The sequence below is a fragment of the Cyprinus carpio genome, chromosome B6 (genome assembly GCF_018340385.1).
Source record: "Cyprinus carpio isolate SPL01 chromosome B6, ASM1834038v1, whole genome shotgun sequence".
In the NCBI taxonomy this organism is placed as follows: domain Eukaryota; kingdom Metazoa; phylum Chordata; class Actinopteri; order Cypriniformes; family Cyprinidae; genus Cyprinus; species Cyprinus carpio.
This window is the reverse complement of record NC_056602.1, coordinates 18,209,876-18,222,976: the sequence shown is the minus strand read 5'-3', so window position 1 is coordinate 18,222,976 and position 13,101 is coordinate 18,209,876. Positions and strand designations below refer to the sequence as shown.

The 13,101-nt window shown below is 34.3% G+C and overlaps 1 protein-coding gene across 1 annotated transcript; it reads right to left on the bottom strand.

Moving 5' to 3' along the window:
• Positions 1-191: 191 nt before the first annotated feature.
• Positions 192-10,985, bottom strand: LOC109044861 (protein O-linked-mannose beta-1,2-N-acetylglucosaminyltransferase 1). The gene is given in 23 exon segments (XM_042726015.1): positions 192-1,582; positions 1,812-1,921; positions 2,266-2,401; positions 2,496-2,540; positions 2,626-2,690; positions 2,914-3,039; positions 3,856-3,984; positions 4,199-4,271; positions 4,680-4,738; positions 4,841-4,882; positions 5,024-5,107; positions 5,222-5,297; positions 5,627-5,697; positions 7,316-7,350; positions 7,353-7,442; positions 7,541-7,639; positions 7,962-8,079; positions 8,168-8,281; positions 8,408-8,473; positions 8,567-8,682; positions 8,851-8,953; positions 10,298-10,474; positions 10,825-10,985. Coding segments are annotated over 22 exon segments (1,959 nt in total). The 5' UTR covers positions 10,418-10,474; positions 10,825-10,985; the 3' UTR covers positions 192-1,500.
• Between the last annotated feature and the right edge of the window lie 2,116 nt (positions 10,986-13,101).

Here is a 13,101-nt window from a genome sequence, read left to right as displayed (position 1 = left end):
CCATTTTAAGGAAACATTACATCTATAATTATTAGATATCATTCCAATAGAATGAATTCATTAATTCAAAAAGACTACTGTGCAGCATACTGAAAACATAACTGTCTGATTGCAACCATATAATACATATTTAAACATCAACAACCGTGGAAACAAACAAACAAACAAAAAAGGACATAGGGAAACCAAAGTAAGAAAAAAGTAAGTTTTATTTTATATAAGAAAACCAATAATTTTTAACTACTTAGATATACAAAACTGTTGAAGAATCCGGTTAACATATCAGACACAATCTCTGCAAACTTGAGTACAAAATAATATGTTGAGATGAGAAACATTTCTTTTATGGTATTGCACGTTCAAGATACTATGACAATGTTTAGTGGCACCACAGATAAAATGAAACCCTGAAACCCACAACAATCGACTCTGAAATCTCCTCCATGAAATGATTTGGACATTATTGCATGAAAAAATCAATTTTTCACCAGTATCTTCACACACGGTAACTCACATTAACAGAGGGCAGATCTACGATTCAGCTGAGACTGCATTGATTTCAAGTGTTAATCCTCCATTCTACTCTTATAAGGCTCTTTAGTGGCTGTGTGAACACATAGATCTCACCTAAGCAGCATCGCGTGTCGTTCTCTGGGAAATAAGATTCTTAAAGCTGTTGCTGGAGGGCCATTATAGAACAATATTAAAAAATAAAAAATGTAAAAATCAATCATGTCTGTCTAAAACAAATTTTTCGACTGTGCAGTCCAATATAGGTCAATAAATGTAGTTAAGGTATACTACTAAAGAACCAATAAAAATACTAAAAAAAAACTTCTACAAATATATACGTCTGTATAGTTTAATTTGTACACAAATTTAAGCCTTTTGTTTCTCAATGCATTTTTTTCTTGTGTAAAAGTGAATCCATGAAGTAAAAATAAACCTAGTTATTTTAATATTGACAAAATAAATAAACATAAGTTAAAAGTTAAAATGCATGTGCAGGACGGCCCAAAGCACTCAGTAGTGTTAAAAAAGTATCTTATGTCTGCCATATCCTCTTAATCCCTTTTTTGCAGTGTTCTGGTTTGATGTTATCTGCTGTCACAATTCAGTAACTCAAACCAGCACTGGCTTTTATTATAGTACCAGTAATACTTTAAAACATCTATCAATTCTTTTCTAATGTCAAACCTTGCAGCATAAAACACACATGAAATTTCATGACCTCAGGAATAGCTCCCACTGTAAAATACATACCAACAAAACGAGAAGGTCACACACTTTTTAGAAATCCACACTCATATCGTTCTAGTTTAAAAAAGCCTGCAGTTCCTAGAAGCTACCAGCACAGGATGGTTCAGTCAGGTTCATCTTATAGTTCATCTCCTTTGTCTTGCAATGGCCTGAAGAGTAACACAAAGCCCATTATCAGCATGACATAGGCCTTGTCTGTTAGTGGTTAGGAAAGGCCCTTTGGGTGGGATAAGACCTGTTCTAAATCTGTTCCACAGGAGGTCCCTCCTCTTTAGGTGCTGGCTCCAAGTGAATGGGAGTGACGTTATTGGGCTTCTTAACACTGGAGGGAAAAAAAGATGCCGTGAAGGTCAAAAATGAAATGGAATAAAACAGTATACAGTATATATAAGATTATAGACAAAAAAAATAATGCTATACAAACAACAGATAAGCTTAAAAACAAAAAGTCATATAACAGGCCCCAAACTAAATCTAACTGAGAATCTGTGATTATGTTTGAGGCATACAACTGCAATCGGACTAACCTGACCAACATAATATATACTCACGAGTACGGTGAGATTGGAACAGCCACTACTAGTACATGGTTCTTCTTTCTGAAGAGCCTCCAGAGTCCTTTGTGATAACCTCGTACATCCAGGTCCCATACGTGCAGGCACTGTCAGCAGTAAACAAGATAAGGCCATAACCTAATACTACAGTTTTAATATCCTCACCTCAGATTTTATTTCTTTCTTTCTATATATTTCCTCTCTCAGTGTTTATAAGCTATTTATCTACCCTTGCAGGCTCTTCAAACAATAGCCAGACATTTGCACCTTTAGTTCACATAAAAACAGGTAACAAAACCCACCACTTTGCTAGGATTCATTGTAACCCATTGTAACAAAACATGCAGGGTAACTACTGGCTATCCTGCTCTGAAACGCAGCCATTTATGTGAGATACCAAACTGAAATCTCATATAGATTCAAACTACGGATCTTAAAAAATTCAACATACCTTAGCCAGTTCTGTCCAGGTGTTTGTATCTGTCTCTTGCTCCATTTTAATGAACATTACAAACGTCTTTCCCTCTGTGTCTGGGATAAATGAGTCTTCACATGGGTTTTTACTGTGGTCCAGAACCTCTGCCTCACTGCAGACACACAAATGATTACTGTAGTTGTTGTAATAATAATGAAATTATTTTAAGGTGTTACATTAACTATGCAACAGAGGAGCATGATTACCGTAGTAGGTTTTGGATTTCAATCTCATATGCATCTTCCTTCAGGCTGGAAACATAGAGAGAATATTAAAGACGTCTGAAAAATTATACAAATTAGGCTAATATGAAGGCTATTATGGAACTATACATACCTATCTACATTTTTCATCTGAACATTCGGAATTGTGTTGAACTTGTGCTTTTTAAAGTAAACTTCCTATAGAGAAACATGCATAAATTTGGTATAAAATATAAATTTAAAATGAGGAAATGTTAGAAAAAGACACAAACGCCACATCACTGAATTCATAGCATCCCAGATTCAGTTTGCCATGGAAAAATATACTAAATTAAAAGTAATAGTTCATATAAGAATACAGACAAACCACAGACGTTAACCTAACGTAAATATAGACCTAAATATAACTGTCTTCACTTACATGGAAGTAACCATTCATGTTTAAGCCAATGATGCCAAAGTGATAAGAGCGGGAGACATCAGGAATGACACACTCTCTCCCCTTCCTCTGTTCCGGCATCCGCATCCACATGTCCCAATCCCATAGCTAAGGGATAGCAACAGTACGAATGGATGAAAGAGGGAAGACAGGTTTAATATAGGTATCTGATACACTACCATTCAAAAGTTTGGGGTCAGTAAGGTTTGTTTGAAAGCATTTAACTGAACTAAAATTACATTTATAAAGTTAGAACAGATTTTGATTTCAAATGCAGGGTTTTTTTTTTTTTTGACAAAAAGTATAGATTCCACATTAAAACTGTTTTCAACATTGATAATAATAAGAAATGTTTGTTGAGCACCAAATCAGCATATTAGAATGATTTTGAAGGATCGTGTGATACTGAAGCTCTCATCACAGGAATAAATTATATTTTAAAATATATTAAAATAAAAACAGTTATTTTAAATTTCAATATTTCACAATATTACTTTTTTCTTTCTTTTTATTTGACTATTTAATGTTTTTTTTTTTTTACCGCTTTCCTCTTTTTTTTACCTTTACTTTTTAATCTCCTAGTTTCAAAATTAAGCCATTATATGCACTTATTTAAATATAATTTCTGGTACTTACTATATACACTACACACACTCCTGAAATTCAATAGACTGACTCTTCAAAGGTTAGAAATGTTATTTAAATGAGAGAACAAAATACTAAAATCCATAGTGAGAACAGCACTTCCCAATGGTGAGAGGAGGATTAATCACTTTAAGAAGCTTTCGTGCAAGCAAATTGAGCAGAAAATTGTGCCAAATTAAGACACTGCTTTTGAGAGGTTTTCCATGTAAACTGTAAATACATAAACTTCTCCTATTTAGACATAAATAATAGGCTAAAAGCAGGCATTAGTTGCCTCACCTTCTCAGGAGTTGGCCATTTGGGCTCCAGTTCATCCTTGTAAAGGCTTTTTTTAAGCACCCAGCCAAGGCCAGGCATACTTTCCACTCTGTACAATAGAGATGGGTCCTCCGCTGTGTGCTCATAGCCCTGCAAAACAGCACAGCAGCAAGGTCAAGTCCACAGCTCGAAGGCCTTTAAAGACTTTTACAGTAATTTAAGCTGAGGGTACAATAACCATTGTTTAGCAGAAGAAAAATATACCAGAAGAGCATTTGGCAGCATTTACCCTTAAGACAAAAACAAAAATAGCATATTTTCAAGTAATGAAAACTGAAAAGAAACTTTTTTCTCCATCACTCACTTGGTCATTCCAGGCTGAGATACAGTACAGACTGTCATCCTCCTGCAACAAATGGATGGTCTGACTAAGAAAGCTAAGAGACAAAAGTTGGATGAGAAATAAATCACACATTTAAAAAACCTTTAGATACAATTAGTCAAATGCTGTTACTTAATCTTTTCTGTTAAGATGAGTTGAGCTCAATAATTCTGCACTCACACCTTTCTAACCTGGCCTGTGACAAATAATATGGGAGTCTGCTACCATCTAGTGGACATGTGTGTAATTCAGTAAAATTCATTGTAATAAAATTACTAATTTACACAGCTAATATTATATACACTATATTACCATCTAGTGGAATATATATATATATATATATATAAAACTAATATATCACTATATTTAATTATATTATATTATATTATATTTATATTATTATATTATATTATATTATATTATATTATATTATATTATATTATATTATATTATACATTCATACCTGAAAAAGTCTATGGAAATATCCAGGTCTTCCTCCAAGACAATGGCAAAATCTGCATCCTAAAACATTTTTAATTTTTTTTCAAAGTCAAACACTTGCAAACTGTTTTACAACATAACTGTATATAAGATGTAAGGCAGATTATTTCATCATATACTCACTGGATGCAGACTGAAGGTTGCAGTCAAGCTGGCTTTGTAGTGCTGAGACACAATGAACATCAATGTATTAGTGCCATCTTATGGACATTCACAAACAGGCTTTGACCACTGCAAACATCTTTCACTGGCCATTCCTTTTCATGTTAATTGTTCATTTTCAGACTAAAGTCACAAACATATCACCTGTGACACTCTAGCGTTCTTAATACTGATAGGCGTATGCTGAACTCCTTTAAGACCGAAGAGATCCACCACATCCATGGGTTCCTAACCAGAAAGCTTTTTGTTAAGTTTGTAAATGTGTATAAATCCTCTCACAAAAGCTGAGAAGAAAAAAATGCATTTAAGAGGAGAGGAACAAATATGAAAAGGAGACAATACCTCATAGTAGCCATCGATAAAAACAGTGATCATCTGTGGATTGACACCATGGGAGGAAAGAAGAGAACGCAGCATTCTACAGAAACAAACATGGCTTCAGTCAGGAATTCAAGGGATGCTTTTTTTAATATAGAGCATTTCTAGGTTTCTCCACTGACGCAAAATCAAAACAACACATACAAAAAAAAAAAAAAAAATAGAATGTGAAATGTGTCTGCACTGTCACTTCTGGTAAATTTAATGTATCCTTGATGAAAAAAAAAACTTATATCCTATAAACAATTCTTGATTGGCTACAAAATGTCTGAAACAAAAATGTAAAAACATACGAGCCACAGATTTAACAAATCCATTGAACTGCAGATATATGATGTGGTTTGGTAGTGTGGTAATAAGTTTACTAACCTATAGAGATAGTTTGGTCTATTTCCAGCTATAACTGCTACTGGGACGTTGTAGACATTGTTGTTAGGCAGCTAAACAAGACATGGAAAGGTTAAGTCAACACAGAGATTTAACACAAACACTCTTGTTCTACTGTCTAAATCCTTTTAAGAATCAAGCTCTCTCAGGATGAGGGGTATAACAAGCACTAACAACTGAAAGTCTTACACTTCTGCATAAAAACAATGGTGAAAAAGAAAATTTGTAGAGAAAAACATGTAGAGTCTGTCCCGGCATCATGCATTTTGATTGTGATGTTCCTGATACCATAAATAAACATATCATGGAACCAAAAAATGTATGACAGTAAAATAAGTTTTTAAAAGTTGACTCTGACGAAAAAAAAGTTTGGTAGAAAGTTATTAATGCATGAGATTATTAAATGTTTTTTTTTTAAGGCATATGTGATGCATTTTTCAGGATTCTTAAGTTCAAAAGAAAAGTATTTTTTTTTTTTCCAAAAATGTAACAGCCTTTACAGTCACTTTTAACCCTTGTGTGGTGTTCATATTTTTGTTACTCAGCCAGTGTTCGTGGGTCTGGTGGACCCGCTGCATTTTTGGGTTTTTAATTCAACACAATCAAAAATTGTGTGTTAAAATACTCAATAGATGTTTACGTCATCCCAATTACAAGCAATAAAACAGCATATATGGTTGATATTTGACCTTTACCTTTGTTAGATCACATTTATGAATTAAAGTACTACAACCTTGTGTGGGAACTGCAGGGGCAGAAACACAAACTCACACTTACACTCAGACTCTTACAGACATACACATACTAATAGCAGCCCCAGACAGTAGGAGGATAGAGTGAAGGTACACAGGACCTAAAATTTCCACTCTTTTATTAGCCCCGGGTTCAGTGGACCCAAACATCCTGTATGTAATATAAGCGCATGGTGGTGGTGGGGGGGGTATGTACAGTGTGTGGTCATTGAAAATTTGTTCGGATATATGTTCTTCACAGAAAAAGTTTGAAAAAATAATTAATAGTATAATTTTTCTTTTGACAAAAAGTGAAAACGGGTCCCGCAGACCCGAACACCATACAAGGGATAAACAATTTAAAGGGATAGTTGACCCTAAAATGAAAATTCTGTCACTAATTGCTCACCTTCGTGATGTTCCAAAACCTGTGAGAACTTCATTCATCTTTGGAACACAAATTAAGATATTTTTGATGAAATCCGAGAGCTTTCTGACTCTCCATAAACAGCAATGCAACTACCACACGCATCAAAGACTGACACAGAAGAGAATAAATTGTTGAATAATGTTGTTATTTTTGTTTTCTTTGTGCACAAACAGTATTCTCATAGTTTCACAACATTACGGATGAACCACTGATGTCACACGGACTATTTTAACAATGAACTTACTACTTTTCTGGGCCTTGACCGTGGTAGTTCCATTGCGGTCTATGGAGGGTCAGGAAGCTCTCGGATTTCATCAAAAATATCTCAGTTTTGTGGTCCAAAGATGAACAAAGGTCTTATAGGTTTGGAACATCACGAGGGCGAGTAATTAAATGACAGAATGCTCTATAAAAGTCTATAAAAAAGTATAAAAATAAAATCTCACTGACTACAAGTTTTTTTAATGGTAGTATATAAAAAGTTTTTTAGTCACAGGATGTGTGTCTTACTGGGTCAGGATTAAACTCTATGGGTGCTGGATCTTGCAACTACAAATGCTTCCATATCCTTCCACTTTACTGCAGAAGAGTTTTCTCCGGCGGTTCAGCTCAGTGTCTGCCCAATGGCACTCTGCCTCTGAAATGAGTCTCAATGTCAACAGACAGCTTCAATATGATCCATAACATAACTACAACAAATAAACTCTACACTCATAATAATAGAGGCAGACACACCTTCAGAAGCTGTCAGCTGGACCTCAGTCTTCAGCAGCACAGGATCGCCCCATGTGGACAGAGCAGGAGACTTGGAGTGCTTCTCCCCATACACTTGACCTGAGAAAATAAATATTACATTTATATCACATCCCAGCGGAAAAAGATGTGTTTTCTATTATTCTATTATATTACAAAATGTAATTTATTACAGTATATTAGAATGATTTCTGAAGGATCATATGACACTGAGGACTGGAATGATGGCTACTGAAAATTCAGTGTTGCCATCACAGGAATACATTAAAAATACATTTTAAAATATATTAAAACATAAAACAGTTATCTTAAATTGCTAGAATATTTCACAATATTATTGTTTGTTCCAAACTTTTGAACAATGATATAACACGATTAAAAAGTTAAAAGGCATTATCCTTACCTCCCTTCTTTACAACCAGAGTCCACATATCCCTCCAACCTAAGGTGACAGCTACCTGACTCCCCAAACCTTTCAGAAGATTCTTTGCTGCATCCTTCAAGTGGAAAGTCCCCTCATCCTGAAGAGGCCAATAACAAATGCACTTACAGACAAAGAAAACACAAATCTGAAACCATGAGAGTGGATGGGTGAGGCATTTCTTTAACCTTAATAGTGAAGATGAGGATTCTGCCACGTGTGACCATGTTGAGGAAGAGGATCATAGCTTCATCCTCATGGGGAGAATAAGTATCGAACACTCTTTTGGCCATGACGTGACCCTGAAGGAAGACGTTACAGCAAAATGCTATCATACAAATTTATGAACAATCTTGACAACTTCTAAAGATAGTAATGATGATAAAAGAAAATACAGTTCATCATGAGAAGTGAATGTGTGTTCTTACAGTTGCTTGATTTAGAACTATAACATGTACACCTCGGCCCTGCTCCCTCATCTCATCTTCCAGAACCTGCAAAAATACATTAAATATTGTTGACAGTGTTATCTGGTAATGGTGTGGCAAATTTGTCTTGTCATATAAAACAGGCTAAGAATCACTTACAGTGGTGCCATCCACTGCTACATAAACCTTAGATCGACTAGAGTACACCTCAATATCCAAAACCTTCCTCCCACTCGCTGGTCTGCGCGGGGTTTCCATGTTAGGCAGGGCATCATCTGAGACAAAGTTCAAAGATAGCAAAAAAAAAAATAGCAATTCAAAACGGACAGTGTATAAACATTAAAAAAGCACAATGATTTTAATGTCTTTACTATTCCATTCATAATAATAATAATATTTTAAATCTCTAACACATGTCCACAAAGGAAATTAATCGACATTACCATACTCTTGAGCTGCATCATCCTCACTGGCAACTCTCCTTGTGTCAAGAATGAGTTTGATATTCACAATCACTGTGATCAGTAGAAACAGGACAGCACTGGCCTGCAAACACACACACATACACACATGATCTTAATGAGAACATTTTAAAGAATTCTATTGCATTTATATACATACTGTACAGGTATACATACTTCAACTTGACCCAACATTTCTAGCAGCATTACAACTTGTGTGCAAGTTGAACTGAAAAATTAATACATTTCTAGCTGCATGAACACCACAAAAATAAATTCTGATGATTTGAGATCTTCCACTGAACATCTGGTATGTACTTCACCAGAAGCAAGAACATCTGACCTTTTGTGCAAGAATCACATGGTCAGTGTCACAAATTTAACATCTGACCTTTTGTGCAAGAATATCTCTTCTTTTTTTTTTTTTTTTTTTTTTTTTTTTTTTTTTTTTTTTTTTTTTTTTTTTTTTTTTTTTTTTTTTTTTTTTTTTTTTTTTTTTTTTTTTTTTTTTTTTTTTTTTTTTTTTTTTTTTTTTTTTTTTTTTTTTTTTTTTTTTTTTTTTGCTTTGAATATGGACATATGATATTTTTTTTTATTTTATTTTGGTTAGTGTAATTTATTTTTCTTTTTTTTTTTTTTTAGTCTAGTTCTGCTCAGTTAACCGTAACATGAATACACCATAAACTGACAACCAAACTTTCGTTGTGACAATGTAACTAGTGACTGTCTGAAAAGTGAAACGTCTGTATTAATTTTCACAATCTCACATTATGACGTTGTCAGCAATTCCGATGTTGTGGCAAAGCCATGGATCAACAGTCATGTTGTTATCAGTTAAAAGTGAAAAAAAAAAGTGAAAGTGACGTGACGTGACATACAGCCAAGTATGGTGACCCTTTTGGGTGCTTTTAACCCATCCAAAGTGCACACACACAGCAGTGAACACACACCCGAAGCAGTGGGCAGCCATTTATGCTGCGGTGCCCGGGAAGCAGTTGGGGGTTCGGTGCCTTGCTCAAGGGCACCTCAGTCGTGGTATTGAAGGTGGAGAGAGCGCTGTACATTCATGCTGTTAGTGATTTTTATTTATTTATTTCTAAATGGATTATTCTATGATAAGCATAGAGTAGTATCATAGTAGTTATAAACGATTGTATGCCCTATTTTGCAAAAAAAATAAAAAATATATAAATAAAAATAAATAAATAAATAAAAAATCAATGATGAATGCAAAATTAATTCTGTTTATTTTGAAAAACATAATTTTAAATAAATAAATAAATAAATAAATAATGTATGTATGTGTGTATGTCCACTAAAAGATACAGCAAATACAATTAAACGTTAGGTTGTATAGTCACAAGGAAATAAAACTAAAACCCCCATTATAAGTGTTCAAAGATAATCTTATTAAGTGGCATGTGCTGACCTGGCAGATTCGTCGCACTGCTCTTTTGTTGGTGAGTCTGTATTTCCAGGTGAGGTAGAGACTGCGCTGCTGGCGGGGGATGAAGGGTTTGGCTCTCGGGTTGGGTGTCCAGGTGTCCATATCTGCAGTCCGGCCCGCTGCTCCTGATCACAACGCCTGCGATCACGTCTTCTTCATCTACACATCACAGCAGTAACAAAAGACGGACATAACACATTTCAAATCTTCTCGCAACGTTAAAATGCAATGCAGATGGCACAACTTTAACATAGGTTACTGCAAATGCTTTATGAACAATTACTAAAACAACGCTTAACTGCATTTTAACTATAATAACATTTCATGCATGTGCATGAGCTAATGATATTAATACCTCATTATTTATAGTGACCACTGCGAACAGATGGTGAGGTAACGTTAGCTATCTGAGCACAACAGCTGAAATTCCTTCTAAAGGCAATTTCTTTTGACACTAACATTTCTGTCGACTGTAAGTATGCACAGAATAAATGCTAGTGACTGTTTACCTCAGCAGCATTTTATGTTGCACAGAAACGACGTCCCGCCTCGCCAGAAAATATAACTGTAATTTAGTTTAGATCTGGTCTAGTAACGTTTGGCCATATGCAGGTAATGAGTATTGTGAAGCCAGATCGCAGGATAACGCCACCCGTTCGTTTTTCAAAATAAAAGCCCCTTATTTTTATGGGCAAATAGTGAATGAAATCGTTTTCCTGCCAAAAGTTAGCTACTTAAAAATAACTACTTTAAAATAATAATAATAATAATAATAATTAAAAATAAGTAAAGTGTTAAACAATAAAATGAATATTAATAAAATATTTAAAATATTTATAAATTTCATATTATGAAATTACCAGCATTAGCTCAAAGTGTGTCATTTGGCTGAAAATAGCCATTTAAAGAACATATCCACCACAAAACTACACGAAGGTCTGCAGGCCTACCAAACTTTTAGATGTAAACATGAAACACAAGGCACTTTTGAAACCTATTTAACTTTAAGATTATTGAATTATTTAATAGCTTGTAAAATCTAAAATGACAAAACTCTAAACAAAATTTTCTAAGCAAGACAAAATGAACTAATAGTGTTTCAAAACACACAAGCTAGAGGGGACTGATTTGCTCATATAGATTTGCGGTGTTGAAATTAAATAGCAAATGATTTGACTTTATGTAATAAAAGTGGCAATAGGCTGTAAGAGTTTGTCACAAATATCTAAGGTCAGCAGGACATTTTTTTTTTCTTTAATCTCTTTAGGTAGACTATTAAACAGATTAGGATTAAACAGATAAGGATGCATTTCTTTTTCCATTACTATAGACTTATTTAATTTGGTAGCTTGTGCAAGGAAGAAACCCCCAATTCTCAGCTTACAAACTGTGTGAACAAATTTATCAGATCATCTCTAGCTTCTGGTTACTTAGGTGAGTTATTTATATAAAACTTATTAACATAAATCATTTGACTGTTTAAGAATCAGCTCTAAAACACAATCCACTGGTCTATTTTTTCAATGTTTATTATAAGTTTGGCCAGGTTAAATTGATAAACTCCACAATGTACACAATGAGAGAAAACGATTTAGGATTTTAACATTGTTGCATTATGGAACACACATGGAGCATTTCAAGATATGGATCATATGAATCAGTGAAAGATTTTCACACAGACGCTGCTCTAGAGGTCCAGCCTGACAGCAGACAACTTTTTACAGGACTGAGGAGACTTCAAGGAGCTAAAACGAGATCTGAATGTTTACAGTTAAATGGCACAGAATCTACACCTGAAGAATGTTATTTCATTGACATTGAGTATAAGAACAGTGAATTGTACTGGTGTGAGAGTCCTGCTGAAAACAAGACAAGCAACACCATCAATATCACGGGTAGCTGTAAGAACATCATTGTCAATAATGTAGATCCAAATCACACTGATTTAAAGATAATAGTTTTTATTATTAACATGTGACTAACTAACTCCACAGATGACTCAAAAGATGAAAACACATTTACAGATATGAGATACAGATATAATATCTGTTATTGAATTTGGCATTCTATGTTATAACTGTCCTTATGAACGTCGTTATCCAGGATCATTGGTCTGGGTGTCAGGGCTTTGTATCATCTTGATCCTTCTGGTGCTTTTTCTCTCACTCATGTCATTTTGAACCTTGAGGGTTAGTAAATAATGAAAAAGTAATTATGTTAATTTCATTGACTACTTCTGATTTACATTGTTCTCTGTATCAAATATCTGCAATGTTTACTCATGCTTTTCAGGGAGAAATTGCATGTGTGTCCAAATAAGGCATTCAAGAGGGAAAGAGTCCAACAAGAAATGCCGCAGGATGTGACTGAAATCCAGTGGGATCTTCCCTGGATGGAGATGGACAATTTGTTGGATAAGCACCAAACTCCTGGGCAGCTGAACTGTCTACATTTCAAATGTGGATGTTATCAGATACACAAAGTACTGTATTTCTGAAGGCAGAAAACAGACACTGTATTTTATAAAGGGAGTCACGAATAATATGACAGATGAATAAAGAGGCCCATCTTGATATTTATAGCATATGGAAGTGTTTTCACACTGAATAATATGTTACCAGCTAAGGTCTTTAAGAAATAATTATATCACCTGTTTTTAATTACAAAATTACACTGATTTGTTATTTCTGTGTGACTCATTCACATATACAGTGCAATGTTGACATATTTTTATTTCTTTAAAAACTGTTAACATTGTGACATTTAATAAACTGTTTAATGTCATG